A 27,627-nucleotide genomic window follows, 5' to 3' on the forward strand; every position below is an offset into this window, starting at 1 on the left:
CGCCCCCCCCTCCCCGAGTGAGGCATGCCGGGAGTTGCAGTCCCGATCTGGGGAAGTGCGCCGGGGAAGGAGGGAGGGTCGGGCTGGGCTCGCGCGGCATCCCTGGCGTGGGAGCGAGCGATGCAGAAATACGAGAAGCTGGAGAAGATCGGAGAGGGTGGGCGGCCCCCGGGAGGGAGGGTGGGGAGGTCGGGAGGGGGAGTCCCAGTCCCAGGGGACGGAGACCTCTCCCCACCGGGCGAGGAGGACAGGAGGGAGGGGAGGGGTCTTCGGGGGTCCCTGAGCGACGCTTCCCCCTCCTAGGCACCTACGGGACCGTCTTCAAAGCCAAGAACCGGGAGACCCACGAGATCGTGGCGCTGAAGCGGGTGCGGCTGGACGACGACGACGAGGCAAGCCGTGGGGTGGGGGGCGAAGTGGGGGGGGCTGCTTCTGCTTCCCTGCGTGTGTGTGTGGGGGGCTCGCCTCCACTCCCGCCTCTCCCACGGCTGGTGCATTGACGGCTGTGCAGGATGGCCGCGTCTCCCCCCCCCCCCCGCCGTCTCCTGCATCCCCGAGAGTCTTGGGTGGGTGGGGGTCTTGTCCTTTAACGAGGAGGGGGGGGTTGCACTCTGAAGCATCCCCCCCCCGCCCCGCTGTATTTTAGGGCGTCCCCAGCTCGGCGCTGCGGGAGATCTGCCTTCTGAAGGAGCTCAAACACAAGAACATTGTGCGGTGAGTTTCCTGGGAGGGGGCTTCAAGGCGGCCCCCCATTGGGGAGAAGGCCCGGCCTAGCAGGATCAGGCCCCGGGACGACCAAGGGGGTGGAGCTGCTCTCTGAGCCCCCCCACACCCGCCCCACAGTCAGAAACAGAGCCTGGCGGGTGGGAGGGTGGGTGGGGGTCTTGCCACTTGGACCTTCTATCCCACCCGCTGGGCAGCGGGCAAAGTGACCCTTTGAGAGGGGTGGGCTTCAAAGGGCTGGTGGGGAGGCGGGCAGAGGGAGCATCCAAGCAGGACTCCACTCCCCTGGGAGGGCCTGGGACCCACTATTTTCTCGGGGTCCCGTGTTTTCAGCCCCACTGCTTTGTGGAAGTCTCGTGTTCAGTGGGGGAGGGGGTGCTGGCAATGGCCCCCCCACCCAGACTACCCCCCTCTCTCCTTCCAGCTTGCATGATGTCCTGCACAGCGACAAGAAGCTGACGTTGGTTTTCGAATTCTGCGACCAAGTAAGGCGATGGGCGTAAGAGGAAACAACCCCCCCCCCCAATCTTCCTTCTGCCTCGGATGCGAACCTCCTCCGATTGGGGGTCTGGGCCCTCACGGAGATGAAAGAGCCCCCCCCCCACCCTCCACAGCCAGCGCCCCACCTTCCCCAGTGCCCCGTCCCTCTCCCCACTGCCCTGCACCCCCACCCACAAGGCTGACCCACCCCAAAGGGGCTGGGAGGAAAGGGGGAGGCTGCCTTCTTGTGTTTGTGGGAGGGTTGAGCGGACAGTGTTGATTGCCGCTAAACAGAACGGTCAGTCCTCGACTTACGATCGTGATATTTCTGTCGCTAAGTGAGACATTTGCGAAGTAGGTTTCACCCCTTTATGCCCTTTCTTGCCGCTGTTGTTAAGCGAATTCCCATGGTGGATCAAACTCAGGGACCCGGTTGTTAAGCGAATCGGGCTTCCTCCGCCTCTGACGGTTACTGAAGTGGAATCGCTCCCCGGCGACCGTCGTTATATGAACCGGGTGGCCGTGAGTTTTGCTCACGGGGACGCCCTGATGGTCCTAATGGTCCTCATTTTTTTCAACACCCTTGGCATGTTCAACGGTCCCTGTCGTAACTCGAGGACTTTCGTTTCCCTGCGAACGGACGCAACCCCAACCGGCCCAGCTCCCTTTTCCTGGTCCCCACTTGTGAGCACCCCTAAATTCCACCCCTCTACTTGGAATGGAAGGAGGGGGGAAGGGGCTGGATTCCCCCCCCCTCCGCTGATCCTGCCCCCCCCCCCCCCCCCCCGTTGCAGGACCTGAAGAAGTATTTCGACAGCTGCAACGGCGATTTGGACTCGGAGATTGTGAAGGTAAGACGGAGGGACGGCCAGTGTTTGGGACTGGCGGGGGGCTTTGGTGGGACTGACGGCGACTCTGCCTCCCCTCCCGCCCAGTCCTTCATGTACCAGCTGCTGAAGGGCCTCGGCTTCTGCCACAGCCGCAACGTCCTGCACCGGGACCTCAAGCCCCAGAACCTCCTCATCAACCGGGTGAGTTTGGTCTTTTAGTCCTCCCGCCCCCAGGATTCGGTTGAGGGGTGGGCACTGCCGTTCCACCCCCCTGGAATTGCCTTGAGGGGATCCCTGTGGCCACTGGACGGCTGGCATTTGGGCAAAGATTGCCACTCGTGCCAGGAAGGCTCCCTCTGGTGGGTGCCAGTGTGTATGGGGCAGAATTGGCACCAAAATCTGGAGGTCCCATCCCCCCCTCCCAACCTCTCCCTGGGTTGCTACCGATTCGCACCGGTTCAGGTCAGCCGGTAGTGGTCTGTTGGCCTGGGTGGCAGAACCGGCAGTGACACAGGCTGGCCACGCCCCTGAACTGCTTCCCTGGTCGCTGCTGGCATGGCTGCCGTGGTTTTTAGTCCTTTTCAAATGAACTGCCCATGCGCAGAACAATTTAAAGGCAACTGCACATGCGAAGCCAGTAACGAACCCCTGGGGCTCCCCCCCCCCACACTGTCCAATTTGGGAAGGGAGACCCTCTTCCTGGCGGGAACCTCCCAAATCCATGGACCAAATCCATCCTTGTGTCAAGGCTTCTCCCACTCAGCCGAATCGCTGGGCATTTGGGGAGGGGGTCACTCCTCCCCCCAATGGGGAGCCGGAAGGGGGTTCCTGCATTTCCCCCCCTCCTAACTGATTTTTTTCTCTTGGGGGCAGAATGGGGAGCTGAAGCTGGCAGATTTTGGGCTGGCCAGGGCCTTTGGCATCCCAGTGCGCTGTTATTCGGCAGAGGTGAGCAAAGCCCTTGGCAGAGAAGGGAGGGTCTCCCCCCCCCCAGTGGTACTCTTGCACCCCCCAAGAAGGAAGTCTTCCCCGCAGGCATCCCCCCCCCCCAGGAGGGTCCTCCCTCCTGCCAGGAGTTACAGGGGGGAATGGTTTGTTCCAGGATTGGGGGGGGGGCATTTGACAGAATATAACAGAATCACAGAGTTGGAAGGGACCTTGGAGGTCATCCAGCCCAACCCCCTGCTCAAGTAGGAGACCATATACCTTCCCTTCTGGGCAGGATTGTTCGGGAGGCTCTGTTCTCTCTCCCCCATTTGGGAGGAAAGGGGGCGGGGTCTTCCGCTCCCTGACCTTGACCTCCCTCCGATTGATTGGGGAGGGGGTCTCTCCCCATAGGTGGTGACCCTCTGGTATCGCCCCCCCGACGTCCTCTTTGGGGCCAAACTCTACTCCACATCCATCGACATGTGGTCGGCCGGCTGCATTTTTGCTGGTGAGGCCGAGCTGGTGGAGGGACCGGGGGGGGGGGGAATCCATTTGGGAAGCAAGGATGGGGAGGGGCCCATTTGGGGAGGTCTGACTCTCCCCCTCCCTCTCCAGAGCTGGCAAACGCGGGGCGGCCCCTCTTCCCGGGCAACGATGTGGACGACCAACTGAAGCGCATCTTCCGATATCCTTGCTGCTGGGGGGGGGGGGAGAGGAGGGGGAAATGGCCGTGTTGGGAGCGAGGTCCCGGGGGGGAGGACAAGCAAACACTCCCCCCAATCCTTGACTCTTCCACGCTGCTGGGGACCCCCACCGAAGAGCAGTGGCCTGGCATGACCAAACTCCCCGATTACAAGGTGAGGGGGTGGCCCTCCGCACCAAAGGGCCGGTTTGGGATGTGCGTGTGGGGGTGGCTTCCAGGTGGGCCCGAAAGCCCCCCACTCACCTCACCTGCTCCTTCTCAGCCCTACCCCATGTATCCTGCCACCACTTCCCTGGTTAACGTGGTGCCGAAGCTGAGCACGACGGGACGGGACCTGCTACAGGTGAGTTCCCAGCAACCCCGCCCCTCCCTCCGTCGCGTCCCCCCCTCCCCGTTCTGGCCAGGGTGGCGGAGGGGATCTCCCCGTTCCTGGTGGGCTCTTTCGAGGGTCCCTGCTCTCCTTCCCTCTTTGCCTTGGCAGAACCTGTTGAAATGCAACCCCGTGCACCGGATTTCGGCCGAAGACGCCCTACAGCATCCGTACTTCACCGACTTCTCCCTCCCTTGACGCTCCGTGGCGGAGGAGGGCTGCGGAGGGGTGGGGGCCACGTGGCGCATTCCCTCCCTCCTCCCTTTCTCCCAGAGCAGCCACGGGAGGCCAAAACCTTCGGGGGGGGGAGGGGGGAGAAGCAGCCGGGATCAAGAACTTCTCATCCCCCTTTGATGTGAATAGCTGTGAATTCTATAAAATGCTGCTTTATTCCTTTCCCCTCCTCTGCTCTTTTCGTCGCCTGCCTGGAAAGGGGTGGGTGGGTTTCCTCTCGCTCTCCACCCCCCCCCACTCAATTGCAGACGCCAACAAGGGGTGGGCGGGCAAGGACTCCCACGGGGTTCACTTCCCACGGGGGCCTCTGTTCCTAGAGGAAACCCACTCCCCATTTCTCCCACCCTGCCAAAGTCGGACAACCATCACATGTTCCCAAGAAGGTCCTTTAATGACAGATAGACATAGATTTTGGGGAGGGGGCCGTCTGAGGAGCCCCGCAGTCCCGTCTTCCATGGCTCCCACTCGCCACCATGCCCCCGAAGCGCAAAGTTCCCTGGAGGGGCGTCCTGCCCCCCTTCCCCCGGAGTTGTCTGTCCTGGAGCCGGCCAGGGATCCGTCCTCGTGGGAGGGGCGGGGGTCTCTTCAGCAGGCGAACTCCTCGAAGCTGCCTAGAGTGGCGTGACGAGGTAGCCCACCCGTGGGGTATCCCACGATGCTGTCCGAGTGGCTCCGCAGCGGATGGCGGGCGCTCTGTGGGCGGGGAGAAAGAGGGGCAGTGGGTGGGTGTCGTGCCGCTCTCCCCGGCTGTGGCCCGCCCCTCCCCGCCTCCCTCTCCCCATCCGGGGCAGGCGATCCGAGGTTGAGGAGGGGGAGAGGGAGCCCACCCGAGACGTGTGCATGGGTGGGTGGGAGCAGACCGCTACCTGGGCGGAGGGGGCAGCTGGCCGCAGGGGAGATCCACATACTCCTGGCGCAGATGAGATGCCAAATGGAAGCGGGGTGGGGGGCAGCGATGGGGTGAAATCAGGGGAGGGGGAGAGAGAAAGGGGGCAGGGATGGAGAAACGGCAATGAGGTGAGACCCCTGGCAGGTGGGCACCAGCGCTGAAAAGCGGGAGGGGGCATCGAGGGTGTTCCGGGAAGAACCCCACCAACGCAACGGCCCCCCCCCTCCAAACCGTCCAGTCGCTGCCGGGGCCAAGGGAACCCCCCCCCCCAGTTGTGTCTCAAGCTGGTTTTCAGAATCACCCATTTGGAGGGAGGGGGGGGGGTTGTGCTTCCGGCTGGAAGCGGGGAGGGGGAGGGGGTCCCTACCAGGTTGTCGCCATTGCTGCGGTGGGCTTCCTTCCTGCCCTGGTAGTAGCTGGAAAGTTTGTCCCGGAGCACCTGCTCGCAAGAGGAGAAGGGCTGGCATAGCAGTCGAGGGAAGGGGGGGGGGGAGAAACGGTGCCAGGCTCAGGGTGCCGAAGGTTTTGCAGGCGAGTGGGGAGAAAGAAGAAGGGGGCAGAACAAGAGGGCGCTTGGCACCTCCGTCTGGCCTCCCCAGCCTGATCCTGCCCTTCCCCCGTCCGCTTTGGTGGGGCGTGAGGAACAGCTCCCTGCTCGAAGAAATTCACGCCAAGCGACTCCTCCCCTCTGCCGGTGCCACTCACCTCATACAGGTAATCGAAAATCTCCAGGATGGTCAGCAGGCTGGCACCGATGAACAAACCCATCTGGCCCCCAATGTCCCCTGGAAAGGCAAAGCGGGCACCATCAGAGCCTCCTGGGCACCTCCCGGAGTTGCCCGCCTGCCGACGGGCGGCCATTTCACAGCCCTCCAGCCCTTATATATACATCCTGCTTTGTGGCCCTCTAAGTGGCTTACACAGCCAGCGGCTTTCCTCGGCAGGACGAAAGGCCGAGTCAGCCTTGATGCAGTGAGGATCGAACTCCTGGCAGTGGGCAGAGTTGGCCTGCAATTCTGTTTTCGAACTGCTGTGCCACCACAGCCCCTGATTCAAATGCCGGTCTCAAGCCCAGGACGTCATTGACGCAGAGCCCAGACGTCAATTTCCCCAGGCTGCCCTGGGTCAAAGTGCATCACCCCATTGCTGAATTAGAGGTGAAGAGGGGGGGGCAGATTTTTGCCGGGTGAAAGCAGCCCACTCCTCCCCCCCCTTGGCAGAGGTTCCTGGGACTCTGACCACCGGTCTCCACATACATTATTGAGCAGGCTTGGAAAGCTTGGGGTTAGGTGGTCCTTGGTGGTCTCTGAGTCTTGGTCTCAGGCCTGCCCCACTTTCTATCATCCTACTATGCCTTTTCTATGGTGGGGAAATGGGAGGGAGGGATTGTACGGAGTTAGATGCTAAGTAGCCATAACAACATTCTTTCTAGAAAGCCAAGGTCATCCTTTGTCTCTGCACCTCTGCACCTGGCCGGCACTGGAGGGGTGGAACTGCCAGCATGGCAGTGGGAGATAGGAACATGGCATGGACTTGTGGGTGTGGAGGGGCAAGATCTTGAACTTTCAACTGGGTGGGGGAAACCGGGAAGCCTTCAGATTCGGGTTTTCCCAGATGGGCCAACAGGGCTCTCTTCATAAATTGGAACTTTGAGGAATCCTTTGCCTCGGACTCTGATTTACTTTCGGACGCTGTTTGGAACCATTAACACTTGGTGGTTTCCTTGGAGACGTTTCATAACCCCACTAGGGAACATCGTCAGTGCAAGCAGTGAAGTGTGGAAGTGGAGAAGGGGGAGGAGAGTTGTGGGGTCCTTCGTGCTCTCTGAGCTCTTTCCTCTCATGACCCCACTGGGGAACAGTGTCAGTCCTCCCGTAGTACATGTATCTGCTCTGCAGCTCTGGTTTGAGGGAGCTGCGGATCCACGGACAGCTTCCTCAGTCTGCCCTGAAGGTCCTCCCTTCATCTGTCCGTCCGTCCGTCCGTCCATCCGTCCGTCCATCCATCCATGTCTGTCTGTCTGTCTGTCTGTCTATCTGTCTATCTATCTATCATCTATCTCCCTCCCTCCCTCCATTTATCTCATCCATCCATCTCTCTCTCTCTTTCTCTCCCTCTCCATCCGTGCCTCTGGCCAGAGGGTCCCGCAGGGCAGCCCAGAGGGCTCTGTTGCCCTTCCCAACCAGCCCCAGGTGGAAGATCCACCCTGCCCCCAAAGCCGGAGGGTGGCGGCTCTCCATCTCCCCCTCCCCCAATTCCCCCATCCTCGGCCACTCACCCAGCAGGCCGGCCACCTCGTAGGCCTTCTTCTGCTCGATGGTCTCATAATTCAGGGCCTCAAAGAAGATGTCCAGCACCAGCAGGTTCTCCCTGGCAACCGGAGGGCAGAAGGTCACCCATGGCTTTGGACCAGGGAGTGGGCAGTGGGCACCCCTGGGATCCCTTTGAGGTTGCCCTTCTGCACTGGAGCCCTTTGCGGACTGGCATGGGAGGGGGGAGGGGACGGGTTCCCGCAAGTGGTAGGCAGGTGTGTGCCACTGCCCTTGTGCGATCGGTGGGCATTGGTGAGAATGGCGGGTACATGTGTGCAGCTGTGCCAAGGCCCATGGACGGGAGGACGCGTAGGTGCACTTCCTTGTCCGCCACTTCCGCCACCTGCTTCCGCATGGTTGGTTCCCTGTGGGGTCCTGGGCTGCAGCCTGGGGGTTGTGGGCTTCCCAGTGGCCCCACCCGCCCACGGCAGGAGAGAGGGAGGGATGCCCGGAGCCGGGCAGGGCAGGGGCGGCTCACATGATGTACTGCTCGCTCCGGTTGTACTTCTTGGCCAGGTATTTGGCGGAGGCCTTGCTGGGGATCTTGACCACCGAGAGCTCCTTGCTGTAGCGCACGGCCTCGCAGGGCGTCTGGCAGGAGCAGAAGCCGTTGTCCTTCTCCACCAGGAAGTCTGGAGAAAAGGGGGGGGGGTGAGAGGGGGCGGAGTTGCTCACAAGCACCCTCCCCACACAAACCCCCCCAATCCCGGGAGGGTCCCAGCCAGAGGTGGGTCCCTAGCGGTTTGGACCGGTTCACCCGAACCAGCAGTGATTTGGCGGCCTGGGTTGCTGGAACCGGCAGCAACTGAGGCTGGCCACCCCCCACCCCAAACCGGTTCTCCTACAGGGCCGCCATCTTGATTTTTGGTTCTGTGCACGCGCAGGAAAATTGTCATTGCACAAATTTAATTTCCCCCCCTTTTTAACGTTTTGCACAGACTTCTTTTTGTGCAAATGCGCACATCTGGTGTGCGCACAAACGAAGCGATCTTGCTGCATGAAATTTTTGTGCCCACCGCAGCGGCAGCAACACCGGGAGCAACCCACCCCTGGTCCCTGCTCACCCAGGGCGGGATCCGCGCATTCCTTGTACTGCTCCGGGGTGCAGACGTTGGCGTTGCCTGTCGTGGTGAAGAGGACAGTTCAGCCGGAGTCCTAACTCTTGATCCCCTGAACTGCCTGCCATGGGCCGAACAAGCGAACACAGATCCTCGGTCGCATAAACGGAGGCATGGAGCCCAAATCGGGGAAAAGCCCGCTGTGTAAGGCCTTAGGCCTAAGGCCACCCCTGGGACCCTGCGTCCAATTCGGGTCCCAGAAAAGAGGCTTTGGAAAAAGTGCAGAGAAGGGCAACGGAGGGGCTGAAGGTCCCAAAGGCTCAAAGGGAGGAAGAGGAGTTGCAGGGTTCGGCCGTGTCTAATTTAATGATGAGGGTGGGGAGGACTAAGGGTGGCATGATGATGGCATCTTCCAATATTTGGGGGGCTGCCCCAAAGAATGGGGAGTCAAACTCTTCTCCAAAGCACCCAAAGGCAGGACCAGAAGCAATGGGTGGAAACTAATTCAGGAGAGAAGCCACCTGGAATCAAGGAGACACTTCCTAACAGGGAGGACGATTAACCAGTGGAACAGCTGGCCACCAGAAGTTTTGGGTGCTCCATCGACTGAACAACCATTTGTCTGGAAGAGTCAAGGGTCTCCCGCTTGAGCAAGGGTTGGACTAGATGACCTCCAAGGTCCCTTCCCTTATTCTATCATTTCTCAGGGTCTCCCGCTCGAGCAGGGGGCAGGACTAGAAGACCTCCGAGGTCCCTTCCAGTTCGATTCTGATTCGGCCCGGAGAAGGGGCTCGGCTCAGCCCTCCCTCCCTTCCCCTGCCCCACCCTGACCTGGCATATGCACCATACGGCAGTTGCAATTCTCCGCCAGGTAGCGTGTCTCGCAGTCGATCCGGCAGGCGGCGGTGCTGTAGTTGGGGAAGAAGGCCGACTCTGCGGGGTTAGCCTGGCAGTCCCCCCAGGGGGCCGGCAGGTGGAAGAGCTGAGGCAAAAGGCAGGGTGACGGGTCAGCCCAGGATCCGGTCCCCAGATTCAGGGAATGGGGAGGGCAGGAAGGGGGCACCCCCACCTCCACCACCCCGTGTCCCTCCGTGGGCTACCCTCTGCTCCTGGCAGGCCACGAAAGTCTGGAAGCCGGGGGCTACTCCGAAGCCCAGCTGGTCGATGGCAGGCGGCTCACTCTGGCTGTGGATTTGCACCTTCACGCCGGCTTCGTAGGAGGTCTCGTCTGCAAGGCACAGAGAGGGAGAGAGAACAGCATCTCTCTTTTAACCTCGACCAAATAAGCCGACTTTATATCCCTTCCTTTTCCTTTGAACAATCTTCTCTCTTCCAAGAATGTCCTAAAACTTCACTTCCTTCCCTTTTTCTTCCTCCTCCCTTCTCACAACATGTTTCGATGCTTTCAGAAGCCCATTTCCTAGATCCAAAAGAGCAGGGCGGGGGGGGGGGAGCTCAATTTCAATCAGGGGGGCGTCAGGGCTGGGGTTGGCCTTGGCGGGCGAGGCTGACTGGGTGGGTGTGGCCAACGGTGGGCCTGGCCAGGTTGACGCCACTCCCCAAACTGCTGGCATGTGTCCTCTTCTGACTGGGTAGACTGGGTCAAAGTGACCTTACATTTTCTGGGCTGGCCACGCAGGCCGGATCCGACCACATCAGGGGCCCTGAGTTTGACACCCCTGCAATATAGGGAAATCACCCCCATCAGACTCTCGGTCTGTGTTTGTATTTCTTCCTCTTATTTATGAAAACATCCGCCGGTTTCTCTGATGCGTCCAGCCAGTGGAGCCTCTTCCGCATAATCCACTTTCATCTCGGTGGCAAACTTAGCGAGTCAAACTGGTTGTCAGGGCCGCCGCTTTCTTCTGGATCCCAGCCCCCCCCCACCCCCTTTCTACCATTCCACCACGCAGTTTTCTATGGTGGGGGAAATGGGAGGGGGGATTGTACGGAGTTAGATGCTATGTAGCCATAACAACATTCTTTCTGGGAAGCCAAAGTCATTATCCTTTGTCTCTGCACCTGACCGGAACTGGATGGGTGGAAGCTGCCAGCATGGCAGTGGGAGATTGGACCATGGGATGATGGGCTTGTGGGGGTGGGGGCAACTTTCAACCGGGTGGGGAAAACCGGGAAGCTTTCAGATTCGGGTTTTCCCAGATGGGCCAACGTGGCTCCCTTCATCAATTGGAGCTTTGATGAATCCTTTGCCTCGGACTCTGATTCATTTTCGGATACTATTTGGAACCCTGACATTGGTTCTGACTGTGGATTCGCAACTTCATGCTGCTTTTGTAGGAGATCTCGTCTGCCACAAGGCACAGAGAGGGAGGGGAGGGGTCTCTCCTTGGTCAAGAGGGAGACCCTTCCCCATTGCCACAGGGGCTCCTGGGCCCTGCTTGTAGAGGCTCCTGTCCTGGGTCCACTTGGCCCCGACTAACGATGCCCTTTCTCCCTCCCAGGCCAGGGAGGAGGCTGCTGGCCCACCATCCCCCCTGGAGACCCCCACCACCACTACCTGACTGCTGTGTATTGAGCAGCGAAGACTCCCCTCCATGGGCAGACCAGCCCTCGCCCCCCTCCCCTGGGATGAAACTCCCCCCCCCTCAACAGGCAAAATGGAGCCTCTGGGCTGCCCTTCTTGGAGGGGGGGGGGAGCTGTGGCCCACAGGGTCACAAGGTTCTCGGGAGGGAGGGAGGGGGGAGTCCGGAGACTCACCTGTGTCCCCCCAGACGGGCAGGTACTCATCCTGTTGGATGTTCAGCATGAGTTCCAGGCCGTTTCCCGTCCCTCCTTTCACCGTGGTGAGTAGCTGGTAGCTGGTGGCACCAGAGTTGAACGTGTAGCATTTTCCCAGACGGGTGAAGGTCTGCAGGGGGGAAAAGGGGGGGGGAAGAGTGAGAGACAGACCCATGGAGGGGGAAGAATGGCAGTGCACTGGCACTGGCACTGGCACTGGGCGTGTGCAGGTGTGTCTGTAGGAGAGAGAGATGGAGAGAGAGACAAAGGTGAAGTGAGAAAAAGATGGAAAGTGAGGAAGAGAGAAAGAGATAAATGGAAAGAGATGAAGAGAGGGATGGAGAGAGATGGAGAGAAAGAGGTGGAAAGAGAAAGATGGAGAGGGAGAGAGAGAAAAAGGGAGAGATGGAGAGAAAAAGATGGAGAGTGAGGAAGAGAGAAATGGAAAGAGAGGGAGATGGACACAGATAGAGGGAGAGAAAGAGGTGGAAAGAGAAAGATAGAGAGAGAGAGATGGGGAGAGAAATGGAGAGAAAAAGATGGAAAAATAGAGAGATGAAGGAGGGAGAGAGAGATGGAGAGGGCAAGAGAGTTACAAAGAGAGGGAGGGAAGGAGGGAGAGAGAGATGGAGAGTGAGGAAGAGAGAAAGAGAGATGGGCACAGAGATAGAGAGATGGAGAGAATAGGAGGGAGAGAGAGATGGAGAGAGAGAGAGATGGGGAGAGAAATGGAGAGAAAAAGATGGAAAGATAGAGAGATGGAGAGAGAAGGAGGGAGAGAGAGATGGAGAGTGAGGAAGAGAGAAAGAGAAAGAGAAAGAGAAAGAAAAGAGAAAGAGATGGACACAGAGATAGAGAGAAAGAGGTGGAAAGAGAAAGATGGAGAGAGAGAGAGAGAGAGAGAGAGAGAGAGAGAGAGAGAGAGAGAGAGAGAGAGAGATAGATAGATAGATAGATATCGGCCATCTCTGCAACCGAGGCTGCCTGCCTGGGGGAACCCGGTGGAGCTGGGGGGGGGGGGCCCTCCTGCCCCCTCCTCACAGGTCTTGTTCCTTTGGTTTTCCAAACTCTGAAGCCGCCGGAGCCCCCTGGCCAGCACTGCTCCTCTGCTGGGGGCCCTGGACAGACCATCTATCTTATTTATTTACATTATTTTAGCCTCCTCCCCCAGTTCACCCCCTCCCAAAGCCCACTCCCCACTGACTGGACCCTTCCGCCAGTTGAAGTCAGCCCATGAACACCCACAAGGACAAAGAGCCACCCTTTAATCCCCAGCCCACCAGCACGATTGCGCCCCACATTTCTGCCGCTAAGCGAGACGGTTCTTAAGTGACCTCTGCTCTGTTTTATGACCTTTCCACTGCTGTTAAGCGAATCCCAGCCATTGTTCTGTTGGTCACACAGTGGTTTTAGAGAACTTGGCTTCCCCCTTGACTTGGCTTGTTGGAAGGTCGCACAACACCAGCAGCCGTCGTAATGGTGAATCAGTTGCCGAGCAGCTGAATTTCGATCCCATGAGTCGTAAGTGTGAAAACTGTTAAAAGACCCCTTTGTAAAGCCCAATTCCTGCCCTCCAGGCCCCAGGCAGCAAAGATAAGAAAGGGGCCTCATAGGTCACTGCCCAGGGAAGATTTGGGGCAGAAAGTTTGCACAAAGGTTTACCTTTTTAAAAAACAACAACAACACACCAATTTATTAAAATGTACAATTAAAAAGACAAATCCTAATACAAATTTTAAAAGAATACAAAAAATAGGAAGAGCAGGAAAGGATAAAACAGAAAAAAATAAGAATATCATAAGAAAAGGAACAAAATATGTATAGAAACGACCTTCCCCTTCATCATAACTAGAAAAATATTTTAGAAACTAATCACTTTCTCTTCAAATACAAAAAAATGACCCCCCCCAAAATCTCATCCTTTATCTATAAACAAAACCTTAAGCCTTCCTTGTGTCAGCAAAAGTCCATTACGAGTGACCAGAGATAACGGCATCTCTCTTTTAACTTTGACCAAATAAGCCAACTTTCTATTCCTTCCTTTTACTTTTAACAACCCTGATCTTTCCTCTCTTCAAATCATGCCCTAAAACTTGACTTCTTTCCTTTTTTTCCCCTTCGTCCCCTCTGACCAATTGAGTAATTGAGTAATTTATTTATATGCCGCCCTTTTCCCTGGGGGGACTCAGGGCGGCTTACAACTCGAAAAGGGGGGGAAACAAACAATTAACACATAGGACAGTACATCATTAAAAGCACAACATTCATACTATTCGGGTGGGTTACAGTCTTTAACCCCAGGCCTGACGGGATAGCCAGATTTTAAGGGCTGTGCGGAAGGTCTGGAGGGTGGTGAGGGTACGAATCTCCATGGGGAGATCGTTCCATAGGGTCGGAGCTGCCACCGAGAAGGCTCTCCTCCGCGTAGTTGCCAGTCGACATTGACCAGCAGATGGAACTCGGAGGAGGCCTAATCTATGGGATCTAATTGGTCGGGTGGAGGTAATTGGCAGTAGGCGGTCTCTCAAGTACCCAGATCCACTACCATGAAGGGCTTTGTAGGTGACAAGTAGCACCTTGAAGCGTACCCGGAGATCGACAGGTAGCCAGTGCAGCTCGCAGAGGATAGGTGTTACGTGGGTGAAGCAAGGTGCACCCACAATCGCTCGCGCGGCCGCATTCTGGACTAGCTGAAGTCGCCGAATACTCCTCAAGGGCAGCCCCATGTAGAGCACATTGCAGTACTCCAGCCTAGAGGTCACAAGGGCATGAGTGACTGTTGTGAGGGCCTCCTGGTTCAGGTAGGGGCGCAACTGGTGCACCAGGCGAACCTGGGCAAATGCCCCCCTGGTCACAGCTGACAAATGGTGTTCGAAAGTCAGCTGTGGGTCCAGGAGGACTCCCAAGTTGCGGACCCTGTCTGAGGGGCGTAATATTTGACCCCCCCCCAGCCTGAGGGATGGAATACTTGCCGAATTAGTGGGACACAACAGCCACTCGGTCTTATCTGGGTTGAGCACAAGCTTGTTAGCCCTCATCCAGTCCCTAACAGCTTCAAGGCCCTGGTTCATCACGTCCACCGCTTCATTGAGTTGGCACGGGGCGGACAGATACAACTGGGTATCGTCCGCATACTGGTGGTATTTTATCCCGTGCCGCCGAATGATCTCGCCCAGCGGTTTCATGTATATGTTAAATAGTAGGGGGGACAAGACCGAACCCTGCGGCACCCCATGTGTTAGGGGCCTATGGTTCGATCTCTGCCCCCCAACTAACACCGACTGCGACCTGTCCGAGAGGTAGGAGGAGAACCACCGCAAAACAGTGCCTCCCACCCCCACCTCCCGCAGTCGTCGCAGAAGGATACCATGGTCGATGGTATCGAAAGCCGCCGAGAGGTCAAGGAGAACCAGGATGGAGGCGTGGCCTCCGTCCCTGGCTCTCCAGAGGTCATCGGTCAATGCGACCAAAGCGGTTTCTGTGCTGTAGCCAGGCCTGAAGCCAGACTTCAAGATAACTAGCTTCCTCCAAGGACCGCTGGAGCTGAAAGGCCACCACCTTCTCAACAACCTTCCCCACAAAGGGGAGGTTGGAGACTGGACGATAGTTGTTAAGAACGGCTGGATCCAAAGATGGTTTCTTCAGGAGGGGTCTCACCACCGCCGCCTTAAGAGCGGGGGGAAAACCCCCTCCTGAAGGGAGGCGGTAACAACCGCCTGGATCCAGCCCCGTGTCACCTCCCTGCTGTTAGCAACCAGCCAGGAGGGGCACGGGTCCAGTACACATGTGGAGGCACTCACAGCTCTCATGGCCTTGTCCACGTCCTCAGGGGCAGCAGCTTGAAACTCAACCCAGCGATGGCCTACCAGATTTTCCCCCTGTGCCTCGGCTGGATCTGCGGAATCAGAGTCCAAGTCCGACCGAAACCGAGCAACTTTGTCTGCTAGAAACTGGACGTAATCCTCAGCCCTGCCCTGCAAATTCTTTTACTGCTATAATCCTCTTTCCTAAATCCAATATCGGGAAATCATCTAAATCTTAGTCTGTATTTGTGCATTCCTTTTATTCATTAAGACACCCGTTGATTTCTTTTGTGGGTCCAGCGTGGCGTCTTTGATTCTTGTATGAGAATAATCTTTAAATCCATGTTTTAACCCATCGATAGAGGCTGACGCGGTTAAAATTAACTTTCCAATCCAGGGTTCAAAAAATACCCTTCGATATGTCCCACGTTTAAATGCTTTACTTCATTCTGCGAGTCCAGCGTCAACTTCCGTCTCCTCTAAGTGTAAGATGGAATTCCTTGGATTCCCAATTTCCTCCAATGTCCGACCTTCAAAGTCTCCTTTTATTCTGTTTTTAAGAGATTTTTTTTTAAATAATAAAAAAGCATTTTCCCACAGGGAAAGATTGTGACGGTTAAGATATTTTCCTCCCTGGGCGCAGAAGAAAACTCCGCATGGGCAACAGGAAGGGCATCTGGCCAATAAACAGCTCCATTCAGCTGCCCAGGCTCCACCCCAAAGCAAAGGATTATGGGGTGGTTAAAAGAGGATGATGACAAACGATTGGGACGGTTAAATTTGCAAAATCTTATTTCGGATCCATTCGTGGACTCTTCGTCCAAATGTTGCGATTTTCCCCAATCAAAACTCTTATTGGCATTTATCATTTATCATTGTTTTATAAGCAAACAGCAGCAAGGCGGAAATTTAAGTGGAGAGTGCCACCTACTGACGAAAGGGAAAACTACACCTATACAAAAAACTGTGTGTGTGTGTTTGTGTGTGTTGCATTTGTGCTGATAAATAAATAAAGGGGGACTAGTATAGCTCTATTTCAAACTATTTAGCTCTCATCAGCTAGCCATACCCTTACTGGGATTTGAATATATATATATTGGAATTTTGTTAGCCATTTCATGATTAGGGGAGACCCCAAAATATAAAAATGGGGAAGAAACTGTTTAATTAAAGGGGACACCTGAACGCCATGCAAGATCATGTAAAAGGGATGGAAAGAGGCTTTTGACGACCCCTGGGACTATCTAAGGGGAACTGAAGATACACCCCCTGAAGGGGAATTTAAGGACTGAGTAAATACTTTTTGGACAGTTGCACGAAAGTTGAATCTCCTAAAACAAAGTAAGATATTTTATAAGGAGAAATGAGTGGAACTTTGCAGGGGATGGACATACTTTTTTCAAAATACAAAGGACGTCATGGAGAAAGGATTCAAGGAGATTATGGGGGGGGGGGAGGGAAAATAGCAATAGCAATAGCAATAGCAGTTAGACTTATATACCGCTTCATAGGGCTTTCAGCCCTCTCTAAGCGGTTTACAGAGAGTCAGCCTATTGCCCCCAACAATCTGGGTCCTCATTTTACCCACCTCGGAAGGATGGAAGGCTGAGTCAACCCTGAGCCGGTGAGATTTGAACCGCTGAACTGCTGATCTAGCAGTAGCCTGCAGTGCTGCATTTAACCACTGCGCCACCTTGGCTCTAAAAAAACTATTCAAGGGGTGATGAGTGAAGGCCAACCACTCAAGCAAGGGAGGAGTCCTCAGTAGACACGAAGGATGAAGAATTCAAAGAGAAAGATAGCAATGGAAATAACAGTGACTGATGAATTAAATCGGGGGGGGGGGGGGAAGGTATCAAGAGAGTTGGAAGGTCCATTTGAAAGGGAGACGGGGAGGCGGAGGAGAAAACTCAGGAACTGGGCAGAGGAGGGAGAAGAGCTTAGACTGAAGAGTCAAGAAGCAGATGAAGTTGGAGATAAAGATCTAAGAGAGGAATTGGGGAGGAAAGTCAGTAGAAAAGGCAAAGCAATCAAAGTATTGAAGCGGGCAAGAGAAGATGGATGGATGATTTCTCTTTTTTTTATTGTTCTGATTTGCTTTTCCTTCTTTCTCTCTTTCTTCTAAAAGCATCGCATTAAAATACTGAAGCGGGCTGTAGATGACGGATGGATGATCCTCCTGTTTGTTCTTTTGATTTGCTCTCCCTTTTCTCTCTCTCTCTCCCTTCTCCCCCTTTTTCCCTTTTAGGTGGATGACATGATTAGAAGTTAGGATAGACAAATAGCTTTTTTTAACAAAATGTGATGTGATCAAAAGCTAGAATAAGCGATAGAAACAAGAGTAGAGGGAATATCAGCATATACACTTTAATAAAAGTAATCACAAGATACAACATGGAATAATTGAATGATGATGGATTGTAATCTAGTATAAATGTATATTATTGCTAGAAATATATGAGTTTATTGAATGTAATAATTATGATTAATTTTATTAGTGCTATTTGTATTAGAATGTGTGACACCCAAGTGCCTCACTGTTCATGCATATTTATAGTCTCCCTTTATTTATTTATCAGCACGCATGCATGCACACACACACACACACACACACACACACTATTTAACTATAAAAACTTGAAAAAACTATATAAGCTTGAAAAAACTCTTATTGGCTGTTTCTTCCAAAAGAGGGTTGAAAGGTCTGTTTTGAAACTTATTTTGTGAAGACTCAAAGGAAACTCACTGCCTTGAGCCAAAGATTGCTGATTGTTGAAGAAGCCCTTAAGAAGCAATTTAAAAAAACCATTTAGAAAAGGGAAGTATGTGAACTGGCATCCATAAACCGAGAAGCTGTGATGACCCCGGACACAGCACAGAGGCCACACAGGCAGCTGGCAGTTCAAACCGTTTTTTTATTGCTCCAAATTTGGAGTTTGGAGTGTATTCAATTTGTAGGCCGCCCTATTCCCCGAAGGGACTCAGGGTGGCTGAACAAAGCCAAGGGAGGGGAAATTACAAAAAGTAAGACAAAGACAAACAGACAATACGAACAATTTAAAAGCACAACAGACACAGCAAATTCGAGTAGGGGGGGGAACTCAACCCCAGGCTTGCTGGGACAGCCAGGTCTTCACGGCCGTCCGGAAGGCCTGAAGGGTGGAGAGGGTACGAATCTCCACGGGGAGCTCGTTCCAAAGGGCCGGAGCAGCCACAGAGAAGGCCCTCCTCCAAGTAGTCGCCAGCCGACATTGGCTGGCAGATGGAATACGGAGGAGGCCTAATCTGTGGGATCGAATGGGTCTGTGGGAGGTAATCGGCAGAAGGCGGTCTCTCAAGTACCCAGGTCCAATACCATGTAGGGCTTTATAAGTAATAATAAATAACAAATTTCCCCAAACACTCCCACGTTTCTGGCAAATACCAGAGCAAAATGATCATAGACACACACACACACACACACACACACACACACACACACGGGTCAGCCGGCACTGTTCTCGCCTTCTCTCCACTCTCTGTGCTCTTGGATCAGGAGCGGGTGGTCCTTGCTCCTCGCCTGAGCTCTGTCTCTCGTGTTCCCCGCTTAGCCTCTCTTGGTCATCCTTCCCTGTCTACAAGCCGTCCCAATCCTGAAAGGCCCTGGCCTGATTCGGCCTGTCCCTCCCCATTTTCCTCTGAAGCCAACAAAGCCGGCCCCGTCTTTGTCCGCAGATTCAGGCTCTGACGGGGGTGTGACAGAAGCTTTGAGCAGAAAGATCTCCTGTCTCTCAGAGCTTTAAGCCCACCAGCGATCACTGTCTTTGAACCCCCTTGTGAGGAGCCACTGTCTGGAGTGCTTGTGGCAATCTTTACGCTCTCCTTGTCCGGAGAGGAACTCTGTCCACTTGCCGAGTCTTCCTTCCACCGCTTCACTTCGCTTCTGCTCGCCATTCCTTCCCCGGATGTCCCTGCACTTGCACAATTGTTCTTTGAGATACTCCTGTGGATTCAACACGGGGTCCGGCCTCCTCGTTTCTGCAGAGGCAGACGGACGTTTGCTACAAAACCTGAATTAGAGCTTCCCTTCTTAGTGTGGGGAAGGAGGGTGGGAAGGGGGGCACCTGGCGAGTAGACTCAGGCAAGGCACCAGGTATTTCTGACCAGTGGGCATTCTGCACTACCTGTGCAGAAAAACCCAGGCTGGGTAGATTAAGGAGACACGGAAGGGCTGGGCTAGATGGCCTCAGGGTTCCTTCTTACCCAGCCCCCCAAATGGAGGCAGTGATGTGATATTGAACTGTGCCAACCCCCTCCTCCCTGTCAGCCTCTCTGCCGGCCGGATCAGATTGTGCTGACTTGGCATAAGCCTCCTCCAGATACGGCTGATGTAGCCGACGTAGTGCCCGGGTGTAAACTGAGTGTCCTTTGGGAGGAAAGAGGAGGAACAGGGCGGGCGATGGCTGCCGCCACCAGCCAGCCCCGACGCTGTTTCTTAGCACCCATGGAGACCCCCTTGTGGCCACCTTTGCCCAGCATTTGGAGGAAAAAAGAGGGCTGGGAAAGAGTTTGGGGCGCTGAGCTTCACTGGGGCACCAGGGAAGCACCCAGCAATTCCTCACTACCTGTGCCACTCCATGTCTCTGGGCATCTGGATCTACAATTCCCTCCCCCTCCATTCCCCCCTTGACGGTCAGGTGTGGAGCCCAGGGCCAGGGGGCTTAGCCCGCCCACCCCCATCTCTGCTACCAAGGGGAGGGCACTTTCCAAGTTAGGAATTCTAGCTTTTCTGCCATGGGGAGAGGAGGGGGCCGCTGGCTCTCCCAGACTCTTGCGGTGGACTTTTGGTCCTGGCAGCGTGCCAGGGGCTGACTCCCCATGGCTGAAGAGGGGCATAGCAGCTCCAGTCGCCTGGCACTCAGAACAAGAGGCTGGGGTGGCATTGCAGCCAAGGGATGGCCCTGGAGCAGGAGCGAGGGGCACTCACGGGGCTGAAGTTCTTGGCATCACAGGGCTGGTTCCCAAAGCGGCAGTCTAGCAGCATGTCCTCCAAGTTGTGGCTGGTCCAGTCCACGAATTCGTGAAGGCTGAAACTCCTGCTGGGGAAGGTCCGGAAGGCGTCTGGGTCAAGCCAGCCCAAGGCTCGGCCGTACGCCGGGTAGTCGGACAGCTCCAAGCCCAGCAGCTCCCGACCCACCCAGTGCAGGTCGTTGGGGGTCAGCCTGGACCTCCGGATACGGTTGACGTTGCAGAACGAGACGGCCGGGAAGGTGAGCCGCTGGCTCTTTCCTTCATCCAGCGCAGTGACGTGATCGTACTCTGCGTAATACTGAACCCGTTCGCCCACCTGATACAAAACTACCCCCAGGGCGGCCAGGACAGCCGCTGCCCAGGCAGCGCGGCGTGGAGTGAGCGGCCCCACCAAGAAGACGTGGCCAATGCCATGCAAGGAACATCGGCTGGCAAAAGCCACAATGTTGGGGGCTGCTTCGCTATCCCGAGCCTCCATCGCCCTCGTCTTGGTTTGCTTTGTGCTGCTGGGATGCTGTCACTTCTCTCCGCTGCGCCAGGAGGATCGTGTGTCAAACCTGGAGTCAGGCGATGCCAGTCCTGGAGGGAGGGGCTGGATCATGACACCTCCCTTGTCAGGTGGGAGCAACGAAAGGAGGTAAGCAGCAAGGCGCACTAAAGGATGCCGGTAGTCCCCTGGCTGGGAAGCCGCTCCTCCCTCAAAGCCTGTGTCTGTCTGGCATAGTGGTGAGCACTGTGCAGTACTGCTTGAACTCAAGGGAGTGGGGTGCGTTGAAATTCGTGGGAGACCTCTGCTCCCCTTTTCTGACCGAGCAGTCACCTCCTCTGCCCCACCAGTGCTGGCAAGGGGGGTTCTGCTAGGCCAGGAGTCCCCGCTGCTGCCCGGTTCTCCAAGCATCCATCTCATTTGGGCTGCTCATCGGACCAAGGAGACGGGGCCATGTACGGAGAAGGTACTCTAGGATGCTTGGGGGACCCTTGGTGTTGGCACAGCCCATTGCAGCTAGGCATCTAAGATTTCCTCAGCCAGCGCGGCGATCTGGCTGTACTTGTGTGCAACACCAAAGCGGTTTAGCCACCTGGGGCAGAAAGTTCCCTGGTGTAGCCGGTACTGACGCATCCCTCACCTTCACCCTCATGTACCCTGAAGCTCCGGAGGCCCAGGGCATTGGGCAGAACCCCTTCCCACCAGCTCCCAGAAGAGGCTAGCCAGGGTCCACGCAACCTCCGCACAAAGCCCGGAGGACGATATGCCAGCCGATGGCAGGAGGGCAGCACTCCATGGTTGGAAGATCAGAAACGGCCAGGCCAGGCCAGCCGGCTTCTCTCTGCCGCAAATGCAGATCGGAGGTTGGACCATCGCCGGCCTGTTGTGGGTCGGCGTTCCACCAAGGCCTGGGCAAAGGGACGGTGTGGACAACCGGGTCACCCCGCAGCTGGGGAGGAAATATTTGGCGGTTCCCAGCCCAGGCCCTGCGGGAGGGCACAGCATGTCCACGCCAGACACTGCTGGGCACGGAAGAGACGTATGGAAGAGAGCAGGTCTTATTTGCCCAGGGAAGGGCCTGGCCCAGCTACAGCTCTGCCTGGGAGAATGTTTCCCACGTTCAGCTGAGGAAATGCAGCTTATTCAACCTTCCTCAGCTACTCGAGAGAGACTTTTTCAACGGCTAGGCCAGGGGTCGGCAACCCTAAACACTCAACGAGCCATTTGGACCCGTTTCCCACAGAAAGCAAAACATCAGGAGCCACAAAATCTGGGTAGGTGTGGCCAACTCAACACCACTCACTCCAGGTGTTTTCTTTTCTATGGGAAACAGGTAACTCTCTCTCCCTCTGTCCCTCTACCCTTCCCACCCGTTTCTTTCTCTCCCTCTCATCTCTCTTTCTCTCTCTCTTTCTCCCTCCCTCCCATCTTTCTCTCTCTCATCTCTCTCATCTCTCTCTCCCTCCTCTCTCTCTCCCCCTACCCCTCCCATCTCTCTCTCTCCCTCTCTCCCTCTACCCCTCCCATCTCTCCTTCTCTCTCTCTCTCTTTCTCCCTCCCATCTTTCTTTCTCCCTCTCTTTCTCCATCCTCTCTCTCCCCTACCCCTCCCATCTCTCTCTCTCTCCCTCTCTCCCTCTACCCCTCCCATCTCTCCTTCTCTCTCTCTCTCTTTCTCCCTCCCATCTTTCTTTCTCCCTCTCTCTTTCTCCCTCCCTCCCATCTCTCTCTTTCACCCTAGGGCATGACACTAGACCTCAAGGAATCCCCGCCCAGAGTTCTGCATGCAGCAGTGAGGACGACACACAAGGGTACACATCGGAGCACCCGGCTGCCTCCCGCCCTGCCTCGGCCTCCTTGTGGGGGTGAACTGGATTTGCCAGACTGATGAGGAAGCAGCCAGACTGACACCTGAGTCCCAGAGGTGTGTGTGAAGTGACAAAGAGGCATCAGTTGGGGGGGGGGTGTTTTAGCACCATCTCCTCCGTAAACCATCAGGCAATCGGAGTTGGCCCAACCTTTTGCCTGGCTGCTGCTGCGCTGCAGGAGTGGAATTATTTCATGCTTCGTGTTCTCATGTACAGGATCCACTAGAGATACCGAAGGTCCCCTCCATCCTCCCTGTCAATCAGCAACCTTCTCCCATCTCCCATCAGTGGCGGTATTCAATTTTTTTTTACTACCGGTTCTGTGGGTGTGGCTTGGTGGGCGTGGCATGGCTTGGTCCACAGCCCATGATCCACAGCCCATGATCCACAGGCCGCAGAAGCGGCAGGCGAGGCACGTACCCAGCTGCATTTGGGTGAGAAACGGAGCTGCGTATGTGCGCGAGCTCACCCCGGACCCATCCCCTCCCTCCCCACCGGCCCACGGAGCCAGAACGATTGTGGCAGATCAGGGGAAGTAAAATATGCTACCGGTTCGCAGAACCGGTAGCAAAAAATACTCAAAAAAAGTTTTTTAACAAAACCCGTTCGGACAATCCGCAGATCGCACCTGAGCTTCGGAACTTTTTCTTTTTAAAAACCTTTTGAGCATTTTTCTTACTGGTTCTCCAGAAAAGAGGGGGTGGGATGAGGGGTCCATTTTTGCTCCCAGCAGGCTTCCCTGAAGCCTGTGAGGCCAAAAACAGGGGGCTGGGGGGGGGGGCGCTGAGAAAGAGAGAGAGAGAGGGAAAGAAAGAAAGGAGAAAAGAAAGAAAGAATAAAGAAAGGGAGGGAGAGAGAGAGAAAAAGGAGAGGAAGGAAGGACTACAAACCTGGCACTAGGCGCAGCTTCTGAGGATAACCCAGGGCTGGGAGGGACCTGGAGGTCATCTAGTCCAACCCTGCTCCAGCAGGACATTGTTAAAGTGAGTTTCTGTCTTGATCCCCTAGTTACATGACTACATAGTCACATGACCCCACCAAGCCACACCCACCAAGCCACGCCCACAGGACCTGTAGTAAAAAAAAAATAGATTTCACCACTGCCCTGGCGCCTTTGAAGACCTCCAGCGCCTGAAAGGCTGCCAAGGCTTAGAAAAAACCCCACTCCACAGGGTTCCCTCTCTCTCTCTCTGACAACGGAGCGCCCAGGCGCCATTCCAGGACTGCACAGCCAAGAGGCGGCACTGGAATCGCGGTGGATGGGCACCACGACCCTCAGATGCCACCGGCCACGGTTCACCCACAAGGACCCTTCTCCAGCCACAAGGACGCCTCCACGGCTCTCCTGCGTGGAGTGTTGCTGCCCTCCGGTTCTGTTCTACAGCAATGGGGCTGAGGCCCCCCGAGAAGCCCTCGCTTGGGGTCCCCCTGAGTCCCCAGAGACCCCCCCCCAACCTTCAATGGGAGGAGTTTGGAGGGCTGACCAAGCGGCTCCACTTTTAGGGCAGGCAGGGAAGGAGGCCCTTGCGAAGAAGGGAGGGGAGGCCCAGGGCAAGGAAGCGAGGGTGGGACCTTACGGGGGTGGGTGGGTTGATGACTGTGAATGGCTGGCCAGAACTAAAGGAGCTCTGGCCACGAAGGATGGAGGAGGAGGATGAGGAGGAGATGGAGAGAGGAGGACGAGGAGGGAGGGGCAACCCAGCGGAAGAGAGCAATCTAACCCTGCAGGCATTCAGGGAAAGGAAGCTGCAGTTGTGGAGAGGATGCTCCCATCCCCAGTGGGCCAGGATCAAGATCAGAATCGAGCCTGGAAGGGAACCTTGGAGGTCATCTAGTCCAGCCCCTTGCAATACCATTTCAGCGAAGTGCCTGTCCATCCAGCCTCCTCTTAAAAACCTCAGAGGATTAAAAGCCGGGGGGGGGGGAAGCAGGAAGGCCCTTCCCCACCCGAGAGAGGCTGCCATGGCAACCGGCTCCGCTGCCTCCGAAGATGGGAAGATCGCCATGGCAACAGACAACCCAAGAAGAGTGACTGGAGCGGGTGCCAAAGTGGGGGGGGGGATTCCAAGGAGGCCGGGAAGAATCTTCCAGCAATGCCGGAATGGGAACTCAAGAGATGCTCCAAAAGATCCCGCCAGGTTCACGCCTGCAGGAATGCCATCTGTCCAGGATTCCCGTTGGCAAGGGGTGATGGGTGTAGTGCCCAACCCACTCCGGTGCCGCACGAAGCATCCCCTGCTAAAGAGGGGTAGACTGTTCCTGAGCCTGGAGGTTCGTCCGTACGATATACCCCATCCCCTCCAGCCCAGTCCTCCGACTGATTGGAGCTGTGCGGAGAAGCAGCACGGTGGGGTTTGAAGGGAGGGGGAGACGCCCCACCTCTTCCAGAGGAGCCCCCACTTCCAGCTTGCCCTCCACAGCTTCCAAAGTGGGATACCCCCACCCCCCTCGGCTCACGCCTGGGCAATCAGCCCCTTCCCCATTTGGGCAGAGACTCACAAAAGGGAGCAAGACATTACCAAAAAAGGGGAAAAAAACCGTCATTCGTGGCACCCCCAGGTGCCGGAGGGGACGGGGAGGGGCTGGCTATTTCCTACCAGCAGAAGGAGCCCCCCAAAACCCACCCTCAAAGCCCGTGATCTGACTCGGCGCCTATCTCAGAGGGACCCTCCTCAAATATGCAGGGCAGCCCTAAGAATCCAGCGCAGTGCCCGGCGGTTAGGTCTGGCTGAGTGGCTGAGCCGATGAGCTTTGGACAGGTGGGGGTGGGTGGCTCACACCCAGGAACCTTTGGACAGGTGGGGGGGGGAGAGTCCTGGGCCAGGGGCCGAAGGGGAGGCTGAAAAGGCTGAGCAGTGGGGAGAAAAAGATTTGGGGGAGGGGCACAGGAAGTGAAGAACCCCCCTTTGGGATTTGTGAAGGGTCTTGTGCTCACTGATGAGGCCCGAGGGTGGCGGGGGCTGCTGCCCCCTCTCTTCTTGGCTGGGAAAAGTGGGGGTCCAAGGCTTAAGCAGACCCCCGCTTCCAATCCTTCTCAGGGAGAATGGGGTCCTTCCTTTGGGGAGGAGGGGGCTTCCAGCCCCCCTCTCCTCCTTCCTGCTGACCTCGCAGAGGCTTCTGGGCTCCTCCCCCCTCCCACTCGTGGCCTGGCAGGACCACAGGAGGGAGAGGCTGCCCTTCCAGGAAGGTGCCAGAATTGGGGGAGGGAGGCGCCCTCCTTCCTCCAGGCTCCTCCCTCAATTCTCCCCATTTCTCCCTCTTGGTGACCCCCATCTGGCCCATAATTCTGCACCTCCACCGAAGAAACCCCTCCCCTGAGCAGCCCAGAGACAAATGCAAATAGTTCTTGACTTAAGACCGCTCGCTTATCGACTGAAGTTATGACGCCCCCCCCATCATGTCTCACCCTTATGACTGTTGCAGCATCCCCCCCCCCCCCCCGGGAGTCCTGCGATCAAAAAATTCAGATGCTCTGCTGCTGTTTCCGATTCCACTGCCTGAGGGGGGGGCACGCAATTCCCCTTCTGAGGGGATGGAGAAGCCCGCCTCACTTAACGACCTTGCAGCTGATTGAATGGCCACCCAGGTTCCCCCTTCACTGAGAGGGCACAGCAATTCATTAACATTTCCCAAGGTCTCGCTTAGGGACCAAAATTTGGGGTCGTAGGTTGAGGACCACAAGGACTGTCCAGCATGTGGGATGGGGGGGGGGTTGCACCAGGATTTATGGTTCCAGCCATGGCACCACTACCCATCATTCCCCCCCCCCCACAAGCAAAGTCAAGGGGGCGCTTCATTTAACGACCTGCGATTGGTTGAAAAGCTGCCCAGATTCCCTTCACCAACGGGGCAAGGAGGATTCATCAACACTTTCCAATGTCTCGCTTAGTGACCTAAATTGGGGCTCTTAATTAGAGGACTGCAAGGACTGTCCAAGCCGAGAAAGGGGGGGGTCGGCCTGGGAGACCTTTCCCCGCAGCCCCCCACCCCAAATTCCAGCCCCGGGACCCCCGCCCATCCAGCCCCCTCCCAGGCTGCCACTCACCAGGGTGAAGTTGCGGGCGCTGCAGGCGACCCCGCGAAAGCGGCAGTGCCAGATCATCTCGCGCAGGTCGTGGCCCGTCCGGTTGTAGAACTCGGCCATGTCGAAGGGCCGCGCCTTGAAGCCCCTGAAGTCGGCCTTGTCCCGCAGGGCGGCCAGGGTCTCCGGGTCGGCCCAGGGGGCTCCGCGGACCTCGGCGCGGCCGTCCAGCAGGGCCAGCAGCTGCCCCGCGTGGTAGAGGTCGTTGCGCGTGATTTGGGAGAGGCGGAAGGCGTTGAGGTTGCAGAGCGTGACGGCCGGGAAGGTGAGGTTGGGCGCCGCCACCTCGTCCACGGCCGTCACCCGCGGGAAGGTGAAGAAGTAGCCCACGCGCTCCGCGCACACCAGCCCCAGCAGGGCCAGCGAGCCCACGAAGAACAGCGCCCACACCGCCCGGCGCAGGGACAGCGAGCCGGCCGCGCAGATGTGGCTCACCCCGTGCAGGGAGGACGTCCCGGCGAACATCTGGAGGCTGGACGCCCGGCGCTCCCCACGCAGGGGGCTGCAGGGCCGCTCCCCGTACATCACGCGGCTCTCCCGGGGAGGGGGCGCACCCCTCCTCCTCCTCCTCCTCTCAGCGGCCGCCCCCTCCTCCTCCTCCTCCTCCTCCTCCCCCGGACGCCCCCCGACTCAACCTGCCAGCCTTCCCCCGCCCCACGCCCATGCTTCCCGGCCCGCCGGCTCCTCTCTCCCCATCCCACGACACCCCCCCCGAGCCCGCCTTGGAGGAGGGGGCTGAGGAGGGGGGCTACCCCCACCCCACCCCCGGCCGGGCCAAGCGACCCCCGAGAAGCTTTGGAGGAGCAGCCCACCCCGCCGGCTGCGCAGAAGAGCAGAGCTGCGGGCAAGCGTGGAGGCGAGCAGGCAGCAGCTCGCCCGGGGAAGCCCACGGCCCTCCACGCCTGCCTGCTCCAGCCGCTCGCTCGCTGCCTCCCTTGTCTTTCCGAGGGGTGGGGAGGGGGCCGCCGCTGATTTCCCGGCCCCCTTCAGCCCCCCCCTCCCCGCAGCCATCCAGCCCTCCCTCCTCCCAGCGAACCCCCACCACCTCCTGGGTCCTAAGCACCGGCAGCGTCGGGCGTCGGAGTGGAGGCTGGGGGGCGGGGGCTGGGGAAG

The 27,627-nt window shown here is 56.9% G+C and overlaps 2 protein-coding genes across 3 annotated transcripts; one reads left to right on the top strand and one right to left on the bottom strand.

Moving 5' to 3' along the window:
• Positions 1-18: 18 nt before the first annotated feature.
• Positions 19-4,430, top strand: CDK5 (cyclin dependent kinase 5). 2 transcript variants are annotated; one of them, XM_032238222.1, is made up of 13 exons: positions 19-157; positions 304-392; positions 647-714; positions 1,148-1,208; positions 1,672-1,887; positions 1,998-2,054; positions 2,139-2,234; positions 2,907-2,981; positions 3,372-3,468; positions 3,576-3,645; positions 3,757-3,817; positions 3,926-4,006; positions 4,145-4,430. In XM_032238222.1, exons 1-13 carry the CDS (start codon positions 25-27, stop codon positions 4,229-4,231), a joined length of 1,191 nt encoding a protein of 396 aa, XP_032094113.1. In that variant the 5' UTR covers positions 19-24; the 3' UTR covers positions 4,232-4,430. The 2 variants fall into 2 exon arrangements, with proteins under 2 accessions (XP_032094113.1, XP_032094114.1); XM_032238223.1 differs by lacking the exon at positions 1,672-1,887 and having other exon boundaries at positions 20-157.
• A 229-nt stretch (positions 4,431-4,659) lies between these two features.
• Positions 4,660-27,106, bottom strand: ASIC3 (acid sensing ion channel subunit 3). The gene is made up of 11 exons (XM_032234659.1): positions 26,479-27,106; positions 11,246-11,396; positions 9,627-9,754; positions 9,358-9,508; positions 8,533-8,589; positions 7,947-8,100; positions 7,435-7,526; positions 5,862-5,941; positions 5,524-5,595; positions 5,134-5,177; positions 4,660-4,960 (listed from the first exon to the last, which is right to left on the bottom strand). The coding sequence occupies exons 1-11, from the start codon at positions 27,037-27,039 to the stop codon at positions 4,879-4,881; spliced, it is 1,572 nt and encodes a 523-aa protein (XP_032090550.1). The 5' UTR covers positions 27,040-27,106; the 3' UTR covers positions 4,660-4,878.
• Between the last annotated feature and the right edge of the window lie 521 nt (positions 27,107-27,627).

The sequence above is a fragment of the Thamnophis elegans genome, chromosome Z, assembly GCF_009769535.1.
Source record: "Thamnophis elegans isolate rThaEle1 chromosome Z, rThaEle1.pri, whole genome shotgun sequence".
Lineage (NCBI taxonomy): Eukaryota > Metazoa > Chordata > Lepidosauria > Squamata > Colubridae > Thamnophis > Thamnophis elegans.